This window comes from Heptranchias perlo, chromosome 2 (assembly GCF_035084215.1).
Source record: "Heptranchias perlo isolate sHepPer1 chromosome 2, sHepPer1.hap1, whole genome shotgun sequence".
Lineage (NCBI taxonomy): Eukaryota > Metazoa > Chordata > Chondrichthyes > Hexanchiformes > Hexanchidae > Heptranchias > Heptranchias perlo.
The window spans coordinates 112,024,203-112,052,195 of record NC_090326.1 but is presented as its reverse complement, the minus strand read 5'-3'; the positions used below and the strand labels follow the sequence as shown (position 1 = coordinate 112,052,195).

Here is a 27,993-nt window from a genome sequence, read left to right as displayed (position 1 = left end):
GACACGACCTTCCCTTAACAAATCCATGCTGACTGTCCTTGATTAATCTGTGCCTTTCTAAATGATGTTTTATTCCTCTAATCCATTTCTTTTCTGCATGAATATTATCCTTCCCTATTTCTCCCTCCTCTGATGAGCTGATCCTGGATGATTTTATTTTCTCAGCCCCACCTCCTTCCTAGTTTATATATCTCGCCACTTCCCTATTTAACTGTTTTGCCAGTACATTATCACCCTCCATGTTCCAATGTAGCTCTTATAGATGGTGGATCCCTCATCCTGGCACCACTCTTTTGGCTATGCATTGATTTCCTTAATCTTCCTGTCCTTCCTATTCTAGCACATGGCTGAGAGATTATCAGCTCCGTAACTTGTTTCGTAATCCCCTAAATTCATTTTGCAGGATTTCAAGCCTTTCTTTATCTACTTCATTGGCTACCACATGGGTCATGATGACTGGTTGCTCTCCCTTCCAATGCCCTATCTTTTCTATTTTACTCAAAATGTCCTAGTAACTAGGAGACAAAAAAGCATCCGGAACTGTTGCTCTTCGCTGTGCAGCGTATTAGGACATTTTACTATGATAATGGCATGATATAAATGCAAGTTATTATTGTTGTCTGCCGCTCTAACTATTGAATCTGCGATCACTGCATGTCCAGCTGTGTTGCTAATCTCCACAACTCCGCCGCCCCCCCCCCCACCACCCAAACAATCTCCTGTTTGTTGGTGCCATTGATATTTATTTAATGGCCCTTTCTAGAGTCCTCATTTTCTCCAGAGGAGAAATCTGTGTAACAAAATCTTCAAATCTGTGTGACAGCATAAGTTGCTCTGGCCACTCCCGTTTTATTCTTTCCTTCCTGCCTTTCCTCATCTTTCGGACAACCGTGCATCTTTCCTCTGCCATTACCTGCTACCTGTCTCTCATTAGTGTGACTATCCTCTCAAACTCTCCCTCCATAAACCGCTGTCCCTCCCTGATGTGTTGGATTGTCTTCATCTCCTTCTCAAATGGATCAGACACAAACAGCTGTGGTCTTTTCTTAATGCTTGCCCATTGCCTTTGAAGCTCTGCGCCATTGGTGGAACCTCGGAAAATTTGCTCTTATTTCTCTCATTTCTGTTGACAAAGTTTCTTTGAAGTACAATCTTGGAAAATCTGCACTTGGAGTTCATGATCCACATTCTGAAACTCATACTTTATTGCAAACTACTAAAGTCATGTACAAAGCTGACCCACTGTCTTTCCCACATTCTGTTGGGTCCCAAGAAAGGATAATGAAATGATTGATTTGTGCTGTTGGAATCATTATTCACCACCTATTAGTTACAGTGTCAAAAATCTTTTTGTTCACTTTCCTAGATACATCAATGATTTCATAACATACTGTTGAACACAACTCAGGGTGGGGAACTTATAATTATTATAAATAAATAATAAACTGTCATTGCAGAAAGAGGTGGGTGGGTTAATGAATCCCAATTAGCTTTTGTTCAAAATTTTCCTTTCCTTGCAAACATTGGTGAAACTATAATACTGCGTTTGTGAAAAGGGATCACAGGTCAGAATGATACAAATACGGGAAAACATTTCCTTGCCCAGATTTTTTTGGAATTAACTTTGAGACTATTTCATAGACTAGAAGTACAATAAATATTGTTTGTAATTAGTGGAGTAATCCATCCTCTTAGTGTAATGAAGGTGAGTCAGAGTATGAGCCACACCTTTCTGCTTATGAATAAGAGCATTGACAGAGCACAGATTAGAACAATTTGAATAGTGATTTTAGTTTTTAAAAATCCTGTAATAAAAGTCTCATAACTTATCATGGACCATATGAGATCAATGAACAAGAATTCTGGTAGCCAATCTCACTAGTTGCTGCTGGAATCTGAAGTGTTAGGGGTATAGTTCTGGTGCGTGATGGGGAGTTTGGGACAGTCAAATGAATGATGTTTTCTCATTACAAATACTTCAGTGTGGTGGGTACCTGGTAAAACGCCTTCTCTTTAAAATTCTACTGACAGTGGAAATAGCTTATCCAGCCCCTAAAATAGTGAGGGGATAATCTATATATTTGCCATGGAGCTTCGCCCACCAGGAGCACACATTGGGAATTTGGGCACATACTCCCCACCATTTTTCATCTATTAAAATTGTGCCCACATTCCCAAAATACGCTCCCAGTGGGTGAAGCACCATGCCAGGAGCTCAAATTTGTAAAATTACCTCTAGTTCTAGTCTCAGCGCTTGTGCTAATCATATGGCTTCCCTCCATATTCAGTGGGGTAAAGGTTACTATTGACCCTTTCTTTTGTTGAATGGATTTTTAAGTGTGGCATGTAATACAAGTAAAGCAAATATTTAAAAGTTTACTATTAACTTGCTTTCAATTTTATAGGATCAGTTGTAATTCATTCCACTGGTGTGAACAAAAACTGGAAGTGGCAAGTCAGAAAGTGCAATGCTGTAATTTTGCAATTAAAGCTTCACATTCCAGGATGATGCTTTTAATTTTTCTATTCCTGTAAATACTCAAAAAAAATGAATTATTTGTGTTTTCACACAAATTTTTCCCATAAATGTCACTAGAACATATCCTTTTCGACAGCCCTGTTTCATGCAGATGAATAACAAACTGTGGAAGTGCAGTTTAGACATGCCACTGTCCTTACTAGAACACCACACAGGACATTGCAGTGAGACACTTCCTATAGCAATGTCCCCATTCATTCCTATCAGCATGGTGTAAATTTACTAGTTAGTATACGTGGCCATGCCGTTTTTCAGCTCAGTGGTGTAGATGGTGTTATGAAGTTGGCTACTGTCTGCATATGCTTACACGAGTCATAGAAATACATAGAAGTTACAACGTGGAAACAGGCCATTTGGCCCAACCAGTCTGTGTCGATGTTTACCCTCCACATGAGCAAACACTGATACGTTTTGTACAACAAATGTTTATTTTGGTGCTTCACACCTTCATTGAGCTCTGAACTCAACTTTTTTTCTCAACCCATCCAGACAGGAGTAGTGTTCTTTTTCATGAAGCATCTACTCCCAACATATGTTCCATTTATTTTAGTATATTTTAGTTGGAAAACCTTTCTTCTACACAATTTTCCTTTTTATATAAAATTATGTATTAATGTACGATGTATTTAGTGCATGGAATTCATTAATTGGAGTTTTAACCCTTATTCTGCTGGACACAAACACCAAGGGTAAAATTTTCACAGGAGTTTTCCTAATCTTATAAGAACACTAATATCAATCACCTGGTGAAAATATTCGTCTAAGCCAGCAGATGAATTTTTCTTTTAAATAATGCAGTATCCATTCACTTAGCTAGCTCTGTCAGCATCTGTCCAGTCATCTGGTCACTTCCAGTAACTGATGCAGTAGTGAATCTATTGCGTTTGTCCTGTCTGACGTAGAGATGGACAGCTGCAGACCTTTCAACCCACCCACATCAGAAATAGTGGTCTTGGCAAAGTGGTGGGATCACCACTCTATTTTCACCCACCTTCATTACATTTTTAAGGAAAGCATTAAAAAGTCTAATTTTTTGCATGTCACAGATCAGCCAGCTTCAGGCCAAGAGGATGGAAAGCAAACCAAATTTCAGGTCACCCCAAATGCCATTCTTTATTCAAATCTAGTAGGTCCATGAGAATAACCTAAAGTGATAGGCCCCTCTATGTTTGTCTCCCTCGTTCTCTGTAGGAAGTGCTGGGCCTCTGCTCTGTGCTGTCCCCTAATAGCATGCTTGACTGGGTACGAACCCATATCATACCGCTCCAATATATTTGAAGTGCCGACTTGGTGCATCATCTATAATAGGGGCAGCTTTTAAACTTAGATTAATTTGGCAGAAGTAGCTAATCTATCATTAACAAATACTACATAAATTGGTTACTTATGAAATCATTTCATTTCTCACTGTAAATATTCTTTTCCTTTCAGGTTCAGGTTCAGTGGCCGTATCCTGGGCCTTGCTCTGATTCATCAGTACCTGCTAGATGCCTTCTTCACCAGACCCTTCTATAAGGCACTACTAAGGCTGTAAGTGTACACTCCTTCCAAACTGCATACACAGCTGGCAGATTGATGTACCATTGCACTGCTTAGATATTGCTTCAGAATAAATATTATCGGAATATATTTCAGAGTAAGGTTCTTTGATGGCATTATAGTCAGTTTATGAAAATTATAACCCTGTAATAAACACTTTTTTTAAAAAACGAATGAGTCTTTATGGCTTTTAAAACCATAAACATTCCATTATTTGAGGCCAACCAGACCAGAGGTGCCATTTCTCTGATCCCACAGCATGTAAAGTCTCCAGCTAACATTGAAATGACTCCAGTTCCCTGTCTGCCCTGCTGCTCAATATAAACATATAAACATGGAGTACCTTAGAGCCACTATGAGGTTCTTCACGTCGGACATCACTCAGAGCTTCATCAATCACTATTGTAAAGGATCTCACTAGCAATAATAATCTTTACGGAATCAGTAAGTTAAGGACTTGCAGGTTTACAAGATTTTGTCATGATGACTTAGTGACTGAGTGAATACTGCAAATTAATTTTCAGCTGTGCTGTGGGGGTTATGTTGGACTGTTTGAAGTTAAGTCATTTTGAACAGATAAATGGCAGAAAGTGTACAAGTTTACCACTCAACCATGAGCATTGAGTATTCCAGTCCATGACACTTTAACTAATTGCCAGCAATAAATTAAGATACCCAATCAGATTTTATTAAAATTATTTAAATATGCCTCCATGGTAAGTGGAAGCAAGGTGTTTGTCCTTTGCTAATGAATGTGATGCCATAAAAGGCAGAAAATGGAGATCACGGTGAAAGTGCAACGATATCTGGGTTTTATTGCACCTGAGTGGTAATTGTTGTCGTAAAGATGCCTTTTTGCCACAAAATGTAGTTCACCAAGAGCACAGGAGGGCTCAGACTATGACAGCACGTATAAATTCAACAAAAGTTCAACAATTCCACAAAGTGCACAGGATTACCAAATCCGTAACCGCAAAACAGTGTCAAAGATGAAGGTGGAATACAATAACAAATGGTCTACATCACAGCAAGCTGTGAAGTCTTTAAAAATACATTTGTTTACCTGAGCAGATGATTACTATTACCAAACATTTCACTCTACTCAACAAGAGAGACACGCCTCCTCGGAATCCAAGATCTGGTAAGTGTGATGCACAGTATTTTTTTCTTTTTTTTATATATGGTGTGGTTTATTCTCATACCCTACTTTGCTTTGCTAGCACATGGTCTCAAGCAGAGGGTGCCCCGACAAAATAACTATTCTTCACGTACAAGCGATCAGTGAATGTCACAGTAAGCTATTCACCAAAGGAGCATCAAAGCCGAACCTGATGCTACCCTTGATCAAAATCAAAACACAAGCATTTTTAATAAAAGTCACTGGATACTGAGCAAGAGCTGGAATCTTGACAGATATCTTGTTGCCTAACCCAAGTACCCTAAGGCCTATTGTAGCTCCCGTACAGTGAAACAACTCTACAGGGATTTTGAACTGAAGTTGGTGGAGGAGGAGAAAATAACAGAGGGTAAGGGGAAAAGTGACTACGACTCAACTGGATTTTGGTAATGCTGAGGGTGCACTTTTAAAAAAATATATTGTTTTTCACTTTTGCATACACGTTTACTATAACTGGTACCTGACTTATGAATGGTGCTCACAATTCAGTTGCTTTTAGGTATAGGAGATGGTATTGCTGAACACACATCTGATGGTTTCTGTGTGTAGATGCATGTTGACTCTCTACTCCTATGCACAGTGGCGGCAGTTGTTTCTGGAGCTAACGTTACATTACATTTAACACTTTGAAGGCCTACTACAGCACCACCTACAGGCATAACAGGTAGTGAAATTGTATGTGAACACATAATTCATTTTCGCATTGAGGTCAGGCAGTATAAGTGTTTTCAATTCATTTGAAATGAAATGTGGTGGCCCGCCTACGGACTTTAACATATAATAGATTGTCTCATAACTCAGAGATAGTATGAGAGCACTATTCATAATTTCTTAATCTGCTTGTAAGTATCAGTTTGTAAAGTTATTGATTTACATGAAGAATTTCCTGTGTCCATATTCCTGTGCTGCACTTGAACTTCATAAATTATTCAATGTCTTTTTGGCAACTGCAGTAAGCCTTCTGCATTTGCAATGGATATGTAGTCCAAAGTCACTAATTTGACACCATCCTTTTTATTTACACAGGTGAGTCACCTTCACCCAGATTTGATGAATCAAACTCTGAAGCAATTACCATCTCAGACAACAGCGATGAGGAGCAAGAGGACACCAAATCTACTAGGGATGTGGAAAAAAACAGTAGTAACTGAAGATATGCTACCAAAGAACAGGAATTCACACACTGCCTCCACGTGGTGGAAAAACTCTTCATCTGTCCCTTCTATAGGGCCTTCTCTGGTGAATACCATGCAAGCTGCAGGGTCAGCTTCAACTAACATAAAAGAGAAGCAAGCCTTTTAACACCGACAACACCATCCTAAACCTGCTCAAGGAGGGTAGACACATTCTTCATCAGGTCATTGAAATGTCCTGGCAATGTCCAGGCTAGAAGGACCCAGATGCACACTAACATCCTAGCATAATAGGGCACAATACAGTTGGGCACAATGGTGGGGCAGATTGGTTCTCTCATCAATCTGCTCACCAGACATGTACAAAACCAACAGCTCTTCCCCTGGTATGTTGCTATTCAGAGCTCAGTTGAGTCCTCAGAGGACCTTTCCCTGGGATCAGGTTCTCCAATGGTTGAAGGCAGCCATTGCTCCAGAGTGCAGCCCTGTGGAGGATCCTTCAAACAAGTCTGCGATTAGAACAAAATAACCGTTTTAGAACATGGATCATACTAAAACATAAACTGATGAAACAGTGTTCTAGTTTTGTTAATAACTCTTTTACTATTGCATATATTGTTCCAGTACAGAACAAAATTGCTGCGACATTGCAAATATTGTGCAGAAAGGCCACAAAGTTACAGTCAGGGTCAAGATGGAAATCTGTGGATCTCCAGATTGAGGAGTAGAAAAGGGAGCAACTCAATCCCCCCAGGATTCTATCCCATCTCTTCGGTCCTGCCATTTTACAGTGGTTGGCGGGGGGTTGGAATCATTGGATCTTCTACTCAGTTGAGGGCAGTTCAGCTGAGGCTCTTGGAGAGGCCCAAAAGCTCTGCAGACGAGGGTAATTGATGCCAGAGAGGATCAATTACATTTGTTGTCTGCAAATGGCTCCCTTTGGAACAGAATATTTGTTACACTGCTATTTTTTAAGTCCGGGAAAGGCCTCGAGAAACCTACGGCGGAGTGGCTGTGGATGTCTCCGCCTTTCAAGGGCAGATCAGGGAGGGCGCTTCTGAAGTGCCCTTGCAGGAGTCAGCAGCCTACCCCAACTCTGCTATCGGCCACGCCCCCACAATTTGGGATGGAACGTATGGCTTGGTGGAATCGGCGGATTTACGGCCTACTCTGCGGAATAGGCCCATTGGGATTTCAGCCACAAAACTTCTATTTATTTTTCTTCCATTTATTCACAAGTACTGTATAATAGTGCAGTGAATGTAACTATACCGATATGGATGTTAGTTTTAAAATACAAGTAAACACTTAGTTTACCTGTAATATTTTTCAGCATGCTATATGTATTCATTTTATAGTACAGATTCTTTCAGATATTTAAAGAAGACTTGACTCTTATTAGCATAAGTCCTTGGGTGATAGTAGAGCCCAGTTTGAACGATGGATTGTGCCATTTCAAAGTTCAGCATAATTAGCATGACTTCAATTAATTGGATCCATTCTCAAATAATTAGCTCAATTTGTATATTTAATCCACTAGTCTATAATGGGCATTACTACCACATAAAGTTCTTTTTAAGGAAAAACCTTTAAAAATACCAACAAAAGTATATGTAACATCTGTTCTGCCACACAGCAATAGATTGAAATAAAAATTACTGACAGTCTAAATATAGTCTCCCCCTCCTCCCCCCTTTTAAATCTAGTGTGATTCAGTGGTCTTTTAGAAAATTTATTACAGGCTATAAAAATCTTTAGGAAAGTCAAATAAGGCCATTAAAGAGCTTATTACAGGAGAATTCCTTTAAGGATCCTGCAGGTTTTCACAAAACTAATATTAAGTCTTTTTTGTTCATTGTATAGAATTTAAGGCTAAAGTACCTTGGGATGGAAATGCAACATTTGATTTCAAATTTATGAAGATATTTCCACCTAACATTATAGGGGTTTCTTTTCCAATAAATATGCTTTAAGTTAATTCAGCATTAAGACCCACAACATCTATGCTTCATTTTCTGCAATATTGTGCATTAATTTACCAGCAGTGGAAAGTTAAGTTATTGATAGGTAAGTCAATTTAAATTATTTAAATTTTAGTTGGGATTATTTAATTTATTTTTAATAATTGAAAATAGGCTGCTTGACCTTAGCGAATGAAACTTAAAACTTATTGAGCTGCGGCAGTAAACATCAGAAAATGACAACTAGAAGCAAATTAACATTCGGCCCACGTTTTACCAGAGTCTGAGTTAGATATTCTTGTTAAAAGAATTTATCAAAATGAAAAATGTTGGCACAACCAGCAAAGCTCTCAACCATGGTGCCCTGCTAGAAAGCCTGGAATATTGTTGCCCATAAAATTAATAGCATTTCAAAGCCACTTGTGATAGAGAGGACTGCAGAAAACAAATAATTAACCTCAAGTGTTTGGTTTTCATCAATAAAAAAGAGCATCAGTGTAAGGAAACACCCAAATGTTATTTTTTTTAAAAAACTGATATGGGCTGAGAAAATCCACTTTTTCCATCTTATTTGTGTGGTAGCCAACAGCTCCTGATACACCTCTCATTCTGGTATATACTGTGAGTTTTTAAAGAAATGCCCTAAGAAATAATGAATGCATTTGCCAGTGCATGCCAAAAATGTATTGTAAAGTAAGATAGATAACATTCATTGTCCATAATCACCTGTAATGCGTTAGATGACTCAAAAAAGTCTGCTCCTGAAACTGAAGCCAGTGGGAATTCAAAGTTAAATCTGGAAATGGATCAGAAGTTAGCCGAAGGAAAGGAAGCAGCAGAAGGTACCTGTTAAGGGAATGATTTTGGGGTGGGAGGAAGGATAAGTGACATGCCCAGAGATTGTTGCTATGAGCCTAACAATTTCTAATCAACATTAACAACTTGGATTCAGAAACCAAATGCTAATTGATTAAATTCACTGACAGTTCTAAACTAGGGAACAAGATTATGAGGAACATAAGAATAGGAATAGTTAATCCAGCCTCTCAAGTCTGTTCAACCATTCAGTGAGATCATGGCTGATCTGGATCCTAACTCCATCTACACATCATGGCTCCATATCCTCTAATGCCCTTGGCTAGCAAAAATCTATCGATCTCAGATTTTAAAATGATAAATTGAGCTAGCATTTACTACTTTTTGTAGGAGAGAGTTCCACACTTCTACCACCCTTTGCATGAAGAAGTGTTTCCTAACTTCTCTCCTGGCTCTGATCTTAAGGTATGTCCCTTTGTTCTAGGCTCCCTTACCAGTGGAAAAAGTTTCTCTCTATCTACCCTAATAATTCCTTTCAAAATCCTAAAAACCACAATCAAATCACCCCTAAACCTTCTATGTTCCAGGGAATACAAGCCCAGTTTGTGTAAACTCTCCTCATAATCTAATCCTTGGAGCCCTGGTTTTATTCAGATGAATCTGCGCTGCACTCCTTCCAAGGCCAATATATAATTTCTAAAGTGCGGTGCCCAGATTGTACACAATACTCCAGGTGTGGTCTAACCAGGGCTTTGTATAGATGAAACAAAACTTCCTCCCCTTTATATTCTAGCCCTCTAGATATAAAGGCTAACATTCCATTAGACTTTTTGATTATTTTTTGTACCTGACCACTACATTTTAGTGATCTGTGTACATGGACCCCTAAATCTCTTTGGACCTCCACTATTCCTAGCTTTTCACAATTTAAAAAATACTCGGGTCTATCCTTTTTTGGTCCAAAATGGATGACCTCACACTCACCTGCGTAGAAATCCATCTGCCACAGTTTTGCTCACTCACTTAATCTGTCGATGTCTCTTTGTAATTTTATGCTCCCGCCAACACTACTTACTAGGCCACCAATCTTTATGTCATTGGCAAACTTAGATATATGGCTCTCTATTGTGTAATCTAAGTCATTAATTAATATAGTGAATAGTTGAGGCCCCAGAACAGATCCTTGTGGAACACCACTAGTCACTTATTAAGTGGTAAACATAAAGTAAATAGAGAGCACTAGTTCAGGGAAGACAAAACATTAAAATAAGGGCGTAGAGGCTAAAACTGATGAAAGGACAAATTAAGACAGGTGTCACTCAAAAAATCAGAAACACTTGGATTGTTCCTCCAAATTAACTAGTGGAGGTAAAAATCTTAGAGTCATTAAAGATCCAATTAGGTGAACGATGGGGAGGATTTTTTTTGGAGGGATGAACTAAGATTGGCAGAACAACCTCCCTCATCTGATGTGAGATCATGTGATCTTGAAACATTCATTTAAAAATTGTTTGGCAAATCTATTTTTGTTTGGAGAAGAACCAGAAGAACCATAGAGGTGAGAATGACTGCCCTTGACATCAAGGCAGCATTTGACCGAGTGTGGCACCAAGGAGCCCTAGTAAAATTGAAGTCATTGGGAAACGGGGGGAAAACTCTCCAGTGGCTGGAGTCATACCTAGCACAAAGGAAGATGGTAGTGGTTGTTGGAGGCCAATCATCTCATCCCCAGGACATTGCTGCAGGAGTTCCTCAGGGCAGTGACCTAGGCGCAACCATCTTCAGCTGCTTCATCAATGACCTTGATTGGCACCCCATCCACCACCCTAAAGAGTCACTCCCTTCACCACCGGCGCACTGTGGCTGCAGTGTGTACCGTCCACAGGATGCACTGCAGCAACTCACCAAGGCTTCTTCGACAGCACCTCCCAAACCCACGACCTCTACCACCTAGAAGGACAAGGGCAGCAGGCATATGGGAACAACACCACCTGCACGTTCCCCTCCAAGTCACACACCATCCTAACTTGGAAATAGATCGCCATTCCTTCATCGTCGCTGGGTCAAAATCCTGGAACTCCCTTCCTAATAGCACTGTGGGAGAACCTTCACCACACGGGCTGCAGCGGTTCAAGGCGGCGGCTCACCACCACCTTCTCAAGGGCAATTAGGGATGGGCAATAAATGCTGGCCTTGCCAGCGACGCCCACATCCCATGAACAAATAAAAAAAAGATTTCCTCTCTTGGTTATAATGGTATTATAAACTCATTCTTTATGATTTCACTACAAAAAGCAAACAGGGAATTTTCTCTGAGATCTCACATGCAGATGACCTGACTATGTCTTTAGATGCAGTTTATGTTATTGCACTGCATCGGCTGATTTTAGTATCTGTTACACCCCAATTTCAGGCTCACACAAGGCATAACTGACCAGGAAGTGGAGAAATCATTGCCTCCTGATTTCCACCCATTCCGAAAGGCATTTGGGCTATGGGGCTGGTGGTGGAAGCTCTATTCCAAAGCAAGAGGGATCTTCATGTGTGGGGCTAAATGACATAGAATCATAGAACGATACAGCACAGAAGGAGGCTGTTCAGCCCATCATGTCAGTGCTGGCTCTTTGAAAGAGCTATCAAATTAGTCCCACTCCTCTGCTCTTTCCCCATAACCCTGCAAATTTTTCCACTTCAAGTATTTATCCAATCCCTTTTGAAAGTTATTATTGACTCTGCTTCCACCACCCTCTCAGGCAGCGCATTCCAGATCACAACAACTCCCTGCTTATTTTTTTTCTTAAAGTCACTTCTGGTTCTTTTGCCAATTACCTTAAATCTGTTACCTTCAGCCACTGGAAACAATGGGGGGAAAATTCAATAAGGGCCTTTTTTGGGCGCGGGTAGTGTGATGCGCTATTACCCCGCACCCAATGGCCCCTACGCATGCAACGCGTGAACTTCGTGCTGCCTGCTAATTAGCATGATATCTCCGTGCAGCCTCTCAGCAGTCGGAAATGGGGCGTGCTCAGCGCACGTCATCAGCAGCCTGCACCTCTTAAAGGTGCAGGTGCACATTTTAAATGGGACATGCACAGCCCATTAGGAGGAGGGAAAGATGGCCGCAAGGATGGCAGGACCCGCGAGAGAGAGGGCCCTACACTTCTCCGATGATGCACTGGAGGCCCTGGTGGAAGGGGTGGACAAAAGGAGGGTCAACATGTACTCGCAGGGTGGCAGGAGATCCTCCAGACTGCAGCTCCGCAGGCATTGGCAGGCTGTGGTGCAGGAAGTGAATGCCAGGAGCATGGCACTATGCACCTGGGTGCAGTGCCGAAAGAAGTTCAACGATTTGACATGGTGGTCAAGGTGAGTGAATGCAAGTGTCAAGTGGCACATCCTACCAACTGCACCACTGCTCCACGCAACACACCCCCTGTCACCCACCCACCAACAAATACTGCCCATCCATACACAATGCCGCACTTGGCATGCAGCATCTCACCTGCACATAGTACCACACAAGCAGGCTACACAAACACCACTCACAGGTCACACACACTGGCAGCTATTCGACCACGACAGGCACATCATCCACATACATTGCAGGATATTCACTGGCATACTGTCCTCTGTCTTGCAGGAGAAGGTGGTGCATAACAGCCGGCAGCAGGAGAGACCTGAGGGTGGATGGGGACGCTTACACGTCCTCACCCCCCTAGAGGAGACAGTGTTTCAGATCATTGGGTGGGCCATTGCTGCAGCCGTAACAACATGCCACGCTGGAGGTCCCGATGAAGGGGGTCTCTGCATATCTAATGCTCCTTCTCCTTTCCCACATCTCCCTCGTCCCATAACCTCTTCTGACTCACATGCTGCAGATGCTTTCGGCATGCACGTTTTACTAGCTCCTCTCCCCGCTCCTCAACTCAACCTTTTTCCCTTTGTCATTGCAGTTACTCAAGAATATGTGGCGGCACCGCCCGAGGAGGAGGAGAGGAGGAGAGGGACACTGAAACCACACCGTCACTCGATCTGACACTTGCTTCCACCAGCTCAGAGACTGACACTGGACAATGGCACCATGAGGAAGCCAGCAATGCGAGCGAACGCCCATGCTCGCTCGTTCTGCTTGTCCTTTAGATGCTAGGTTAGAGGAGGGATCTGCATGTGGTGAGACACCAAGCACAAGTGTGGAGGAGCCGGGGTGGGGGGAACGGATACCACAAGTGCCAGCTTGCCAGCGGGCGAGGTCGCTCAGAGGAGTCAGATGAGGACTTCGATGGGCCAGGCCACAGAAGGCGGCTGATGGACGTACACCAACAAATGCTTGGGGCACTGGAAAGCCTGCCAGAAAGCCTGCGCACAATGAGAAGGGGCATGGATGAGTCCAGCTCCAACTTGGCACAGGACTTTGCGCAGAGCTTGGAGCCCATCCTTTCCAACATGGAATGGGTGGTCACCTCCATCAGCGCACCTGTGGAACCCACCATGATGCAGCGTCTGATGGCCGTGTTGCGGCTTCCATTGCAGCACAAACCGATGCGATCAAAGGTCTGCAAGCAACAGTTGCTGCTCAGACTGCTGCAATGGAAGCTCAGACTGCTGTTATCGTGGATCTGGGGACCACTGTGGAACGGGGCTTCCAGGGCATCACAGCACTCCAGCAATCCGTTCTCCAGCTAATCACCAGGATTGCTGAGATGCCGCCCCGGGACAGTGGCAGTGGCGCCTTGGCATTCAGACCTGCTGTGCTCTCTCAGGGCGACAGCATTCCTGCTCCCACCCCTGCCACTCCACTGCGCCCTTGTTGTTGCCAGCGAGGCCAGACTGCTGCAACCCATGCTGAGATGGTGCAGTCTGAAGCCGGGCCCTCCCGGTCCAGAGCTGCTCGAGGTCATCCTCCAAGGCCATCAGCACGCTCCTCAATTGAAGGCTAGCAGACACCTACCACCCATGCTCCAGCCACTGGGAAAGCACCTCGTAGGAGCACTAGGATAGGTAAAGGCACACGGACAACAGGCACTAAGGCAATGCACAAGGGTGAATAGTTCTGTTCTGTTTGCATAATTTCATTTATTCATTGATAAATGTGACTGAATTTGCATTTGGTGGTGATTTTTATTTGTGCAATGAGCTGAGGGGGAAACCAATGTGCACTCAGACGGAGGGCAGTTTGATAGTCTTGTGGGAACGGAAAGGTGGTGAGTGTAGGACTACTGGTGAGTTGGGGGATGTCATTGACATTATTGATAGTGGGCACGGATCAGGCGAGCAAGCAGAGCCCTTGCAGACAAGGCGTGTGGTTCCTGTTGCATCCTTGCATCTTCCTCTACTTCCTCTTCCGGCTCCTCCCCCTCCTCAGCCTCCTCCTCCTCCACCTCTAGCTCAGGGTCTTCTCCAATCATTGGTGGCAAAGGCTGATCCCTCATGATGGCGAGGTTGTGCAGCATACCACCACAAATCTGCCCACCCGCTCAGCGGAGTACTGCAGGGCTCCTCCAGACCAGTCCAGGCAATGGAAGCATTGTTTGAGGAGGCCTATGGTGTGCTCCACGACGTTGCATGTGACAACATGGCTCTCATTATAGGCCTGCTGTGCACGTGTGCGTGGGTTCCTGACCGGAGTCATGATCCACAGCATGAGGGGATAGCCCGTGTCGCCTTGTAGTCAGCCTTTGACTTGCTGAGCCAGGTGAAAGATAGCTGGCATGTTGGACTGCCGCATGACGAGGGCATCATGACTGCTCCCAGGGTAGCGGGCATCAACCTCCATGATTCATTGCAAGTGGTCACATACCAGCTGCACGTTGAGGTAGTGGAAGCCCTTTCGGTTGAGTCGCTATGCGGGGCACGCAGTCAATGGCACCATGGGGAAGCCAGCAATGCGAGCGAACGCCCATGCTCGCTCGTTCTGCTTGTCTATTGTCAAGAGGGAAGATGATGAAACTGTTCCTCATCTCATACAGTGCATCTGTGACCTCCCTTATGCAGCAGTGCTCTGCATACTGTGAAATGTTGCACTTGTCGCTAGCAGAGGCCTGAAATGATCTGAGCCATAAAAATTCAGTGCCACAGTGACCGTCACAGCCACAGGCCAGTGCTGTCCTTGCCCTGCTCTGAGGCTGCAGTTGTGGCCGCAACAGTTGACAGATCTCGGTCATGGCTTCCTTGATGAACCTCAACCTCCTCGGACATGTTGAGGTAGGAGAATTGGTCCTAGAAGGCCGTCATTGGATAGGGCCACCTGCTCAGTGCCCTGCGCCTCCTCTTCCTCCCTCTCTTCGCAGCTGGACCTGCTGTGTGTGGCCTCTCTGCATGCTCCCAGTCCTGCTCAATGCCCAGCGGGAGCCCTAGCAGATCACCCATGGTTGCCAGGAATGTTGTTCAACCACGGTTGTAACTTTCCGAACCATAAGGCATGTAGTCTAGGAACTCTCAGTAAGTATAGGGAGCGTCATAAAACACTTCCTATTCCACCAGCAGCCAGAACAATAATCCAGCAACTAACCTGCAACACCTGCATGGTCCCTTTAAACAGCACCGGTGGTGGGTCCTCCAAGCACTCTAGACATGTTCAGGTGGTCGAGCTTAAGACTGTGCATTGAGTTGAGCGTTAAGTGCCAAAATGGTGTCTATCATAGAATCATAGAATCATAGAATCATAGAAGTTACAACATGGAAACAGGCCCTTCGGCCCAACATGTCCATGTCGCCCAGTTTATACCACTAAGCTAGTCCCAATTGCCTGCACTTGGCCCATATCCCTCGATACCCATCTTCCCCATGTAACTGTCCAAATGCTTTTTAAAAGACAAAATTGTACCCGCCTCTACTACTGCCTCTGGCAGCTCGTTCCAGACACTCACCACCCTTTGAGTGAAAAAATTGCCCCTCTGGATCCTTTTGTATCTCTCCCCTCTCACCTTAAATCTGTGCCCCCTCGTTATAGACTCCCCTACCTTTGGGAAAAGATTTTGACTATCGACCTTATCTATGCCCCTCATTATTTTATAGACTTCTATAAGATCACCCCTTAACCTCCTACTCTCCAGGGAATAAAGTCCCAGTCTGTCTAACCTCTCCCTGTAAGTCAAACCATCAAGTCCCGGTAGCATCCTAGTAAATCTTTTCTGCACTCTTTCTAGTTTAATAATATCCTTTCTATAATAGGGTGACCAGAACTGTACACAGTACTCCAAGTGTGGCCTCACCAATGCCCTGTACAACTTCAACAAGACATCCCAACTCCTGCATTCAATGTTCTGACCAATGATCACTTTAAATCAGCGATGCACACTGCTTGCATTTTCTCCTTTACATGCTTCCGTCGTTCGGTATTTGCACATCCGCTAACTCCTAAACCAAGATGGCATCCGGCACATGTCACGCTGGAAACGTGCGTGCACAGCCAAGAAACCATCTTGGACATTGGAGAGGCCGTGTAGCGCCCAATTTTGCGCCCAGTTTCTCCTTATTTACTCTCAAAACCCTTCATGATTTTGAACACCTCTATCAAACCTTCCCTTAATCTTCTCTGTTCTAATGAGAACAACCCCAGTTTCTCCAGTCTCTCCACATAACTGAAGTCCCTCATCCCTGGTACCATTCTAGTAAATCTCTTCTGCACCCTCTCCAAGGCCTTGAGATCCTTCCAAAAGTGTGGTGCCCATGTTTGGCCACAATACTCCAGCTGGGGCCTAATCAGTGTTTTATAAAGGTTTAGCATAATATCTTTAAGACATTGATGCAAATTTGTGTCATTATGCCCCCAATACACCATTTTCTCATTCTGCCCACAAACCACAAGCGTCTGTTTAATTCAGACACCAGATTTAAACCTGGCATTTCTTAAAGGGCTCAGCAGCAGATGGCTAGTACTGTTGAAAATTGCATTTTTTGACCACAGATAATTGTTTTTGTGACAATTCTAGGCATCGGTGTGTGAAGGGGGTTTGCAGTAGTACTTTCTGTGAAGCCATTCTTGCAAACTGCCTACCCTTTTAACCATGGAGCTCCCTCTTGGAGTACCACTATATTTGGCATGTTTGAAGTAAAACGACGAGGAAGGACACAAGGATGCTGCTCGGGCTGTTACTATTTCTTTTATAGGACATGCAATTGTAAATAGAAATTAAAAAGTTAATTAAATCTACATTCCATTTTAAATGTTTCTTCCAATGTCATCTTGATTCAGCTCTGAGTCAGAATGTTGTGAATTCAAGCCCCGTTCCAGCCCTTAACCACAATGCCTATGCTGACAGTTCGTTGTAGTACCGAGGGAGTGATGTGCTGTTGGAGGTGCTCCCCTTCCCATGAGGCTCCACTGCTCAGGTGGATGTTACAGATTCCATGGTACTGTTTGAAGAAAAGAAGGAAGTTCTTCTGGTGTGTTATAGTCAATATTCATCTCTGCAACCTCACCAAAGAAATAGGTTTTCTGGTCATTCATTTCCTTGCTCTTCGTGGGACCTTGCTATGTGCAGAAAGACAGCTCCATGCACATATGTAGCAACAATGAATTAACTTCAGAGGAATTCATTTTATGTGAAGTGCTTTGGGATATTTCTAAGAGGTATGATAAGACACTATGGAGGTGAATTTCCACAGGGCTTCTCCCATTCATCTGTCATAAGTTCAATTGAGTAGTTGCGGAAACCCCAGAAAAATGGTGAAAGTGCCATTTACACCGTTTTTCATGGGTTTCCACGATTCTTCCACTGAAGTTACAGCAGATGATCGAGAGAACACCCATAGATATTCATCCCCATATAACTGTAAATCTTTCATTTTTAGAATTTTTTAATGCATTATTGTAATTGATATTAAATAAAATGCATGAACATTTTCGGCTTGCTATCTATAATAATGCATTTGAATTTTCTGTTTGTGTAGGTTGCATAGTTTCACATTTGGTGAAAACAATGAAAATATATCTGTGGCTATGAAAAAGAAACTTGTCTTTGTATTTAGGCCTGGCTTGGAAGGATTGAAACCTGCCAGCACCCTGCCATTGCACATCTGTGCATATCCTACCCATCAACCAGTAGTGTCACTCAGTAAAGGCTACATGTGCTCTGTTTTAGAATTACAAATACACCTGCTCACTCTATGCACAAATCTTTTCGACAGAGATTGATTGTTACAGGCCTGTAAAGGAATATCTTCATCATCATTTTACCTGTATCACTCTTTGATCAAATTGGACCTAAGCAATACTTAATGTTACTTAATGAAAGTCAGTGCAATTCCTAGTTTATTCCAGCACTGGCATCGTAGCAGAGAAGGTTGGAGATGGTGTGTGTCAGGGAATTGTAAGAGCTGGTTTCCTGCCCACAATTCCCTGCACAAGTTCCCCATCTCAGCTTCATCACCAACAGGGACACTGAGCAGAGAACAAATGCTTTCTCAGTGTACGAATGAGACACCAGAGGGTGAATAACCCCTGCCTGTGCTACGTCCTACCACTCTATGGCACAAGACATTGGAACATCAATACATGAATTTCAATGTGAGCCATCACTAAAAAGCAAACAAACTATTATATACATGTTATTGGAGGACAGTTCCAAGAATGCCAGTCATCTTCTTGTACCTCACTCATGTAGCCATTACAGTACACCATCCCTGTGAGTGTCACCTGTGTTGACCATCACACCCAAGCCCCATCCTGTTCTCATCTGACATCGAAACATAATCCCAGCATGGGTTGCTGGAGAACATTCATGCCCAATTTCCCTCTCCCTAATCTACTGGCAATTAAGTGAATTGTTGTATATCTACTGTTATCACTATTGAGATTAGTTAACTCAGCAGAGATCGAGGATCAAATCTGGTACATTCTAGATCTGTGTGATTTAGCTACTCACAGATAAACTGGCCAAGCCATTTAGGGAAAATCAGTACATAAACTTAATAGAAAATCCTTTAAAAATCCATAAAATACAGTGCAACATTACTCTCTTTGTTAACTAGTTTTGCTTAAATACCTGGGTTATTAAACATAACATTCAGTTTTAAGGGATATATTAGCTCTTTCACATTCCAGACTGATACTCAAAAGATTATGAAATACCAGGAGACATGACTTTATGGTTACAAAGTTAGGAACTTTTTTGCTTAATGCACTTGTGGAATAAATTACCAAGGAAGGCGATTGAAGTAGACAGTATCAAGAGATAATTGTAAGCATTTCTAAAGACCGAGGCGATTCAGGAATGTGGTGAAAAGTTGGGTAGATAAAGTTAATTTATCAAATCGGATAGCTTAAGAACATGAGAAATAGGAGCAGGAGTAGGTTATGCAGCCCCTCGAGCCTGCTCCACCATTTAATAAGATCATGGCTGATCTTCTAGCTTAACTCCGCTTTCCCGCCCTATCCCCATATCCCTTGATTCCCATTGTCTCCAAATATCCATCGATCTCAGTCTTGAATATACTCAACGACTGAGCATCCACAGCCCTCTGGGGCAGAGAATTCCAAAGATTCACAACCCTATGAATGAAGTGATTTTTCCTCATCTCGGTCCTAAATGGCCGACCCCTTATCTTGAGACTATGATCCCTAGTTCTAGATTCTCCAGCCAGGGGAAACAGCCTCTCAGCATTTACCCTTTCAAGCCCTTTAAGAATTTTATACATTTCAGTGAGATCACCTCCCCTTCTTCTAAACTCCAGAGAATATAAGCCCATTCTACTCTATCTCTCCTCATAAGACAACCCTCTCATCCCAGGAATCAATCTAGTGAACCTTTGTTGTATCCTCCCTAAGGGAAGTGTATCCTTCCTTAGGTAAGGAGACCAAAACTGTACACAGTACTCCAGGCGTAGTCTCACCAGAGCCCTATATAATTGCAGCAAGACCTCCTTACCCCATTGCAATAAAGGCTAACATACCATTTGCCTTCCTAATTGCTTGCTGTACCTGCATGTTAACTTTCTCTGATTCATGTACAAGGACACCCATATCCCTCTGACTACCAACATTTCTTAGTCTCTCACCTTTTAAAAAATATTCTGCTTTTCTATCCTTCCTACCAAAGTGGATAATTTCACATTTCCCCACATTATACTCCATCCGCCACCTTCTCACCCATTCACTTAACCTGTCTGTATCCCTTTGCAGTCTCTTTGCATCCTCATCACAGTTTACTTTCCCACCTAGCTTTGTACACTTGGTCCCTTCACCTAAGTCATTGATATATATTGTAAATAGCTGAGGCCCAAGCATTGATTCTTGCGGCACCCCACTAGTTACAACCTGCCAACCAGAAAATGACCCATTTATTCCTACTCTCTGTTTTCTGTCTGTTAATCAATCCTCAATCCATGCTAATATATTACCCCCAATCCCATGAGCACTAATCTTGTGTAACAACCTCTTATGTGGCACCTTATCAAATGCCTTTTGAAAATCCAAATATACTACATCCACTGGTTCCCCCTTATCTACCCTATTAGTTACACCCTCAAAAGATTCTAATAGATTTGTCAAACACAATTTCCCTTTCATAAAAACATGTTGACTCTGCCTAATCATATTAGGATTTTCTAAGTGCCCTTTCACTATGTCGTTAATAATAGATTCTAGCATTTTCCCTACTACTGATGTCAGGCCAACTGTCTATAGTTCCCTGTTTTCTCTATCCCTCCTTTCTTGAATAGCAGGGTTACATTTGCTACCTCCTAATCCACGAGGACCGTTCTTGAATCTAAGGAATTTTGTTATATAAAACCAATGCATCCACTATCTCTGCAGCCGTCTCTTTTAAAACCCTAGGATGTAGGCCATCAGGTCCAGGGGATTTGTCAGCTTTTAGTATTTTTTGTTTACTAATCTTCATTACTTTAAGTTCCTCACTCTCATTAGACCCTTGGTTCCCAACTATTTCCGGTATGCTTTTTGTGTCTTCTACTGTGAAGACAGAATCATAATATATGTGTAATGTCTCTGCCATTCCCCTATTCCCCATTATAATTTCTCCTGTCTCTGCCTCTAAAGGACAAAGGTTTACTTTCACTAATCTCTTCCTTTTTACATACTTGTAGAAGCTCTTACAATCTGTTTTTATATAGCTTGTTGGATCTAATGGCCTTTTTATGTTCTTTTGTTCTACAACTATTCGAAAGAAATGCAATTCACTGGGGTTATTAAGCCTTAAAGCCGATCTAGTCAAAATATAGCAAATGAAAAAAAATAAGGGGAGGTTGCAACTCAGGTGTTCAGAGAATTGTGCCTACAAAGAATTACATAGAATGAACAGCTCAGAAACAGGCCATTCAGCCCAACAGGTCCATATGGGTGTTTATGCTGTACACGAGCCTCCTCTCTCCCTAATTCATCTAGCCCTATCAGCATATCTGTTTTTTTATTCGGTCATGGGATGTGGGCATCACTGGCAAGGCCGGCATTTATTGCCCATCCCTAATTGCCCTTGAGAAGGTAGTGATGAGCCGCCTTCTTGAACCGCTGCAGTCCGTGTGGTGAAGGTTCTCCCACAGTGCTGTTAGGAAGGGAGTTCCAGGATTTTGACCCAGCGACGATGAAGGAACGGCGATATATTTCCAAGTCGGGATGGTGTGTGACTTGAAGGGGAACGTGCAGGTGGTGTTGTTCCCATGTGCCTGCTGCCCTTGTCCTTCTAGGTGGTAGAGGTCGCGGGTTTGGGAGGTGCTGTCGAAGAAGCCTTGGCGAGTTGCTGCAGTGCATCCTGTGGATGGTACACACTGCAGCCACTGTGCACCGGTGGTGAAGGGAGTGAATGTTTAGGATGGTGGATGGGGTGCCAAACAAGCAGGCTGCTTTGTCCTGGATGGTATCGAGCTTCTTGAGTATTGTTGGAGCTGCACTCATGCAGGCAAGTGGAGAGTATTCCATCACACTCCTGACTTCTATTACTTTCTCTCTCGTGTTTATCTAGCTTCCCCCTAAATGCACCTATGCTAGTGGTCTCAACTACTCCTTGTGGCAGCGAGTTCCACATTCTAACCACTCTCTGGATAAAGTGGTTTCTCCTGAATTCCCTATTGGATTTATTCGTGACTATCTTATATTTATGGCCTCTAGTTCTGGTCTCCACCGCAAGTCGAAATATCTTCTCTATGTTTACCCTATCAAACTCTTTTATAATCTTAAAGACCTCTATCAGATCACCCCTCAGTCTTCTCTTTTCCAGAGACCCAGCCTGTTCAATCTTTCCTGCTAGGTATAACCTCTCAGTTCTGGTTTCATCCTAGTAAATCTTTTTTGCACCTTCTCTGGTGCCTCTATATCCTTTTTATAATATGGAGACCAGAACTGTTCACATTACTCCAAGTGTGGTCTAACCAAGGTTCTATACAAGTTTAACATAACTTCTCTGCTTTTCAATTCTATCCCTCTAGAAATGAACCCTAGTGTTTGGTTTGCTTTTTTTTTTATTGCCTGATTAACCTGTGTCGCTATTTTTAGTAATTTGTGTATCTGTACCCCCAGATCCCTCTGCTCCTCTACCCCATTTACATTCTTATTATCCAAGCAATATGTGGCTCACTTACTCTTCCTACCAAAATGTAATACCTCACACTTATCTATATTGAAATTCATTTGCCAATTACACGCCCATTTTGCAAGTTTATTCATATCTTCCTGTATTTTGTCACAGTCCTCCACAGTATTAACTATACCCCCCAATTTGGTGTCGTCTGCAAATTTTTAAATTGTACTTCCAATTCCCAAGTCCAAATCGTTTATGTAAATGGTGAACAACAGTGATCCCAGCACCAATCCTTGTGGAACAACATTTCTCACCTTTTGCCAGTCCAAGTAACTACCTTTAACCCCTGCTCTCTGTTTTCTGTTTTGTAGCCAGCTTGCTATCCATTCTGCTACTTGTCCCCTGACTCCACCTGCTCTGACCTTAGTCATGTATCTACAATTAACCTTATTGAAGACCTTTTGAAAATCCAAATATTTTATATCTACTACATTACCCTTGTCTACCCTTTCTGTTACTTCTTCAAAGAACTCAATAAGGTTGGTTAAGCATGGCCTTCCCTTTTGAAATCTGTGCTGACTCTTTATTGTATTTTCGGTTTCTAGATGTTCTATTACATCTTTGAGTAAGGATTCCATTGTCTTTCCTACCACTGATGTTAAGCTAATTGGTCTGTAGTTCCCTGGACTGGTTCTATCTCCCTTTTTTAATATAGGAATCACATTAGCTGTCTGCCAGTCCTCTGGCACTATTCCCTTTTCTAATGAATTTTTATACTTATGTAATAGTGCCTCTATTATCTCTTCCCTAACTTCTTTAACTTTGCACGTTTGCAATCCATCCAGACCAGGGGTTTTATCCTCTCTAAGTTTGATTAGTTTATCAATTATCTCCCCGCTTTCTATTTTAAATGTCTTTATATCTTTTCTGATTTCTTCTTTTAATGCCATGCCCACCTTGTTAATCTCCCTGGTAAATACTGAGGCAAAATAATTATTTAATATTTCTGTCATTTCGCTGTCATTACCTGTGATTTTATCGTGTGTATCCCTTAGTGGCCCTATCTCTATCCTGATTTTTCTTTTGTTATTTATGTGTGTGTAGAATTCTTCACTATTTCTTTTTATATTCCTTGATAATTTAATTTCGTAGTTTCTCTTTGCTTTCCTAATTGTTTTTTAAAACTTCTTTCCTAACCTTTTTGTATTCCCTTTTTTCAACCTCCTTTGTTGTCTATGTACTTAGTGTTTGCCTTTTTCTTTAGTTTTAATTTTGTCCTTATTTCTTTATTCATCCATGGTGTATCATTAGTAGCTAGTTTGTTCTTGCCTTTTAGTGGGATATATTTCTCCTGGACTCTATTGATCACCATTTTAAATGTTTCCCACTGCCGGCCTGTTTCTTTGTTTATCAGTAAATTTTTCCAGTTTATTTTCTCTAGTTCCATTCTCATCCTTTGAAATTAAGCTTTTTTCTAATTTATTACTTTGGTCTTTGTCTTACTTATGTCCCTCTCAATCTTTATCTTAAACTTTATTATGTTGTGATCACTATTGCCTAGATATTCCCCTACACTCACTTCTCTTATCTGTTCTGGTTTATTTCCCATTATTAGATCCAGCAGTGCTTCCTCTCTTCTTGGGCTTTTTATATATTGGGTAAGAAAGAAGTTGTGCACACTTTGTAAAGACTCCATTCCCTGTACCCCTTTACCTACCTCTTGCCAGTTTATTTGGGGATAGTTAAAATCTCCCACGATTATTATTCTATATCCTTTACTCATTTCACATATTTGATCATATATTTCTTCCTCCGTCTCCTTTCCACTATTAGGTGGTCTGTAATATATCCCTATTAGCGTAATCAATCCCTTCTTATCTTTTATTTCAATCCGTATGGTTTCTATCCTTCTGTTAGTTATGTCCCTTTTTTCTACTGCTATTATATTATCTCGAAGTAGTACAGCTACTCTACCATCAAGCCCTCCCCGCCCCGCCCTTCTTCGAGCATCTCCTGCCTACCTAGAATACAAGCAGGGTGCTACTGGAGCTGATATTACCAGTAGGTCCCAGTATGCTGAACACACATTGTGTCAAATTATACAGACAGAGAGAAAGAGACCCAAAAGGCAGAGAGAGAGAGAGAGAGAATATTAAAAACAGATAACTTTTTTCCCCCCTTGCTGGTGGGGTTACGTGTAGCATGACATGAACCCAAGATCCCGGTTGAGGCCATCCTCATGGGTGCAGAACTTGGCTATCAATTTCTGCTCGACGATTTTGCGTTGTCGTGTGTCTCGAAGGCCGCCTTGGAGAACGCTTACCCGAGGATCGGTGGCTGAATGTCCTTGACGGGGAACACTTTAGCAGTCAAGGACATTCAGCCACCGATAATATCAGGAGATGGTAGAGCAGAGCAGAATCAGAGAACACCTTGACAACAGTGGCTTTGATATGGTGGAGTTTAAGGTTAGGCTTATGATGGAAAAGAGAATGAGTAAATAGAAATGTTACGTTTTAGAAAGGCAGCTTTTGAGAGGATGAAGGGTGAAGTTAGGTAACTGAACTGAACACTACTGTTAGAGGAGAAAAGCAACAAAAAAGGGATCATATTTAGAAATATTATACATAGAGGTCAGAACAGATACATATTACTAGGAAAGAAGAATAGCAGGGGAAAAGTTAACTTGGGCAACAATGGCAGTAATGCAGGGATTCAAGGTAAAAATAATTGATCCCAAAAGTATGAAAAAAAAGGTCAGGAAGGCGAAATTAGAAAATTAGGTCACAATAGTAGGGAATATTAAAAGAAATGCAAAGCATTTCTATAAACAGATTCACAGCAGGCAGATAAAAAGGAAACACTGGGACTACGGAACGATCCAAAGAGTGACAGGATATCAATTGATGGATGCAAATTAATTCTTCTTTTATGTTGTGGAGATGCCGGTGATGGACTGGGGTGGACAAATGTAAGGAATCTTACAACAACAGGTTATAGTCCAACAATTTTATTTTAAAATCACAAGCTTTCGGAGATTATCCCCTTCGTCAGGTGAGTGAGTGGATAAGAGGTTCTCAAATCGCATATCTTATATTAGGCTGGGACACCATCACACCAATCAAAAGGTGTCGTTGGTGTTCAGACAGGTTAGCCACGGAAAACAGTAGGTCCCAGTATGCTGAATACACATTGTGTCAAATTACACAGACAGAGAGAAAGAGACCCAAAAGGCAGAGAGAGAGAGAGAATATTAAAAACAGATAACTTTTTCCCCTTGCTGGTGGGGTTACGTGTAGCATGACATGAACCCAAGATCCCGGTTGAGGCTGTTCTCATGGGTGCGGAACTTGGCTATCAATTTCTGCTCAACGATTTTGCGTTGTCGTGTGTCTCGAAGGCCGCCTTGGAGAACGCTTACCCGAAAATCGGTGGCTGAATGTCCTTGACGGGGAACACTTTAGCAGTCAAGGACATTCAGCCACCGATCTTCGGGTAAGCGTTCTCCAAGGCGGCCTTCGAGACACACGACAACGCAAAATCGTCGAGCAGAAATTGATAGCCAAGTTCCACACCCATGAGGACGGCCTCAACCGGGATCTTGGGTTCATGTCATGCTACACGTAACCCCACCAGCAAGGGGAAAAAAAAGTTATCTGTTTTTAATATTCTCTCTCTCTCTCTCTCTGCCTTTTGGGTCTCTTTCTCTCTGTCTGTATAATTTGACACAATGTGTATTCAGCATACTGGGACCTACTGTTTTCCGTGGCTAACCTGTCTGAACACCAACGACACCTTTTGATTGGTGTGATGGTGTCCCAGCCTAATATAAGATATGTGATTTGAGAACCTCTTATCCACTCACTCACCTGACGAAGGGGATAATCTCCGAAAGCTTGTGATTTTAAAATAAAATTGTTGGACTATAACCTGGTGTTGTAAGATTCCTTACACTTCTTTTATGTGTTCATGGACAAGACCATGATGCCCAGCATGAAAGTTTAATTTCTGGTGCGGGGAGGGGGGTCGCTAAGTGAAAGCACAAGAAGAAATAGAAATTTCTGATAAGGCAGTCACCGATAGGCTGAGAAGATAAAGAGACGCCACCAAGCATTTCATGCAACGGTTCTTCAAGAAGTGGCCAGTGAAAACGATCATGTCTTTGCCCACAATCTTTAGGGAATCACAAGAAATGGAATTAATGCTTGAGCTTTGCAATGTAGCCAGCATAACTTCAATCTTTAAAAAGGGGCATAGAGACAATCTGGGAAATTACAGGCCAACGAACCTAACATCCATTGCAGGTAAAGTATTAGAAGACATTCTAAAGAAGGGTTAATGAAATACCTAAGTAGGTATGATATGGTAAGAGAGAGTCAACATAGATTTATGAACCATAGAACTGTAAATGTTTACAGCATAAAATGCTATCATCCAGCCCATCATTTCTGGGCCGGCTTTTCTCTTATGGGAGGGAGGTCTTGCCTAATAGATTTACTAGAGTGCTTCGAGAAATGACAGAGCTTGGTGACAAAGAAAGTTCTGTGAATGTGATAGATTTAGATTTTAGCAAGAGTTTTGCTATCGTACTACACAAGTAGTTAGTCAACAAAATAGAAAGACATAAATAGGAGGCAAGCTTCTGAGGTGGATTGAAAATTGGCTAAACCAGAAAATCCTGTTATTGTGAATGGAGCTGCATCAACATGGCAAAGCGTCACTAATGGGGAGACATAATGCGGAGGCCATTGCTGTTCACAACCTATATAAATGATTTGGAATTAGAGATTGAAACAAAGTTGTCTGAGTTTGCCGATGGCACAAAATCGGGGGGCGGGGGGGGGAGGCTGGTGGTGGGGCAAGAGGGCACAGAGTTCAAACAGGGAAAAGCAAACCAAATACAAAGATCTGGATAAGGTTGGAAGGTGGGCTAATGAGTTACTACTGTGCAAGTACATGCTTGGGACATTTTAGTACGTTTATGGCGCTACATAATTTGTTGGTAGTGATGGGTAGCCTTTCTTGTCAGCCACATCTGTCAGGGAATCACAGGCACCACACCTTCAGTACCCCGGTAGGCACAACCAGCAGGCAAGGCTCCCCACAGTTCAGTGCATGACAGCAGTAAGACAAGCTGGCTGAATCTGGGATATATAGTCAGAGGGATAGAACATAAATCCCAGAAAGTGATAATGGGTCTGACAAGGCACTGGTATGGCTATACCAGGAGTACTGTGTACACTTCTGGGTGCTGTGCAGCAAGGGAATTGAGGCTTGGAGGAATTGCAGAATAGGAAAACCAAACTGAAACCTAGCTTAAGACACCTGAGTTATAAGGAGATGTTGAAGAGCCTAG

General features: G+C 42.4%; 1 protein-coding gene across 1 annotated transcript in view; it reads left to right on the top strand.

Annotated features, from left to right (window-relative positions):
* LOC137332346 (E3 ubiquitin-protein ligase HECW1-like) overlaps window positions 1–27,993 on the top strand; it is a 316,523-nt gene that overhangs the window by 245,555 nt on the left and 42,975 nt on the right. The window contains exon 21 of the mRNA XM_067996100.1: window positions 3,971–4,069. Coding sequence (XP_067852201.1) covers window positions 3,971–4,069 — 99 coding nt within the window. The remainder of the gene's footprint in view (window positions 1–3,970; window positions 4,070–27,993) is intronic.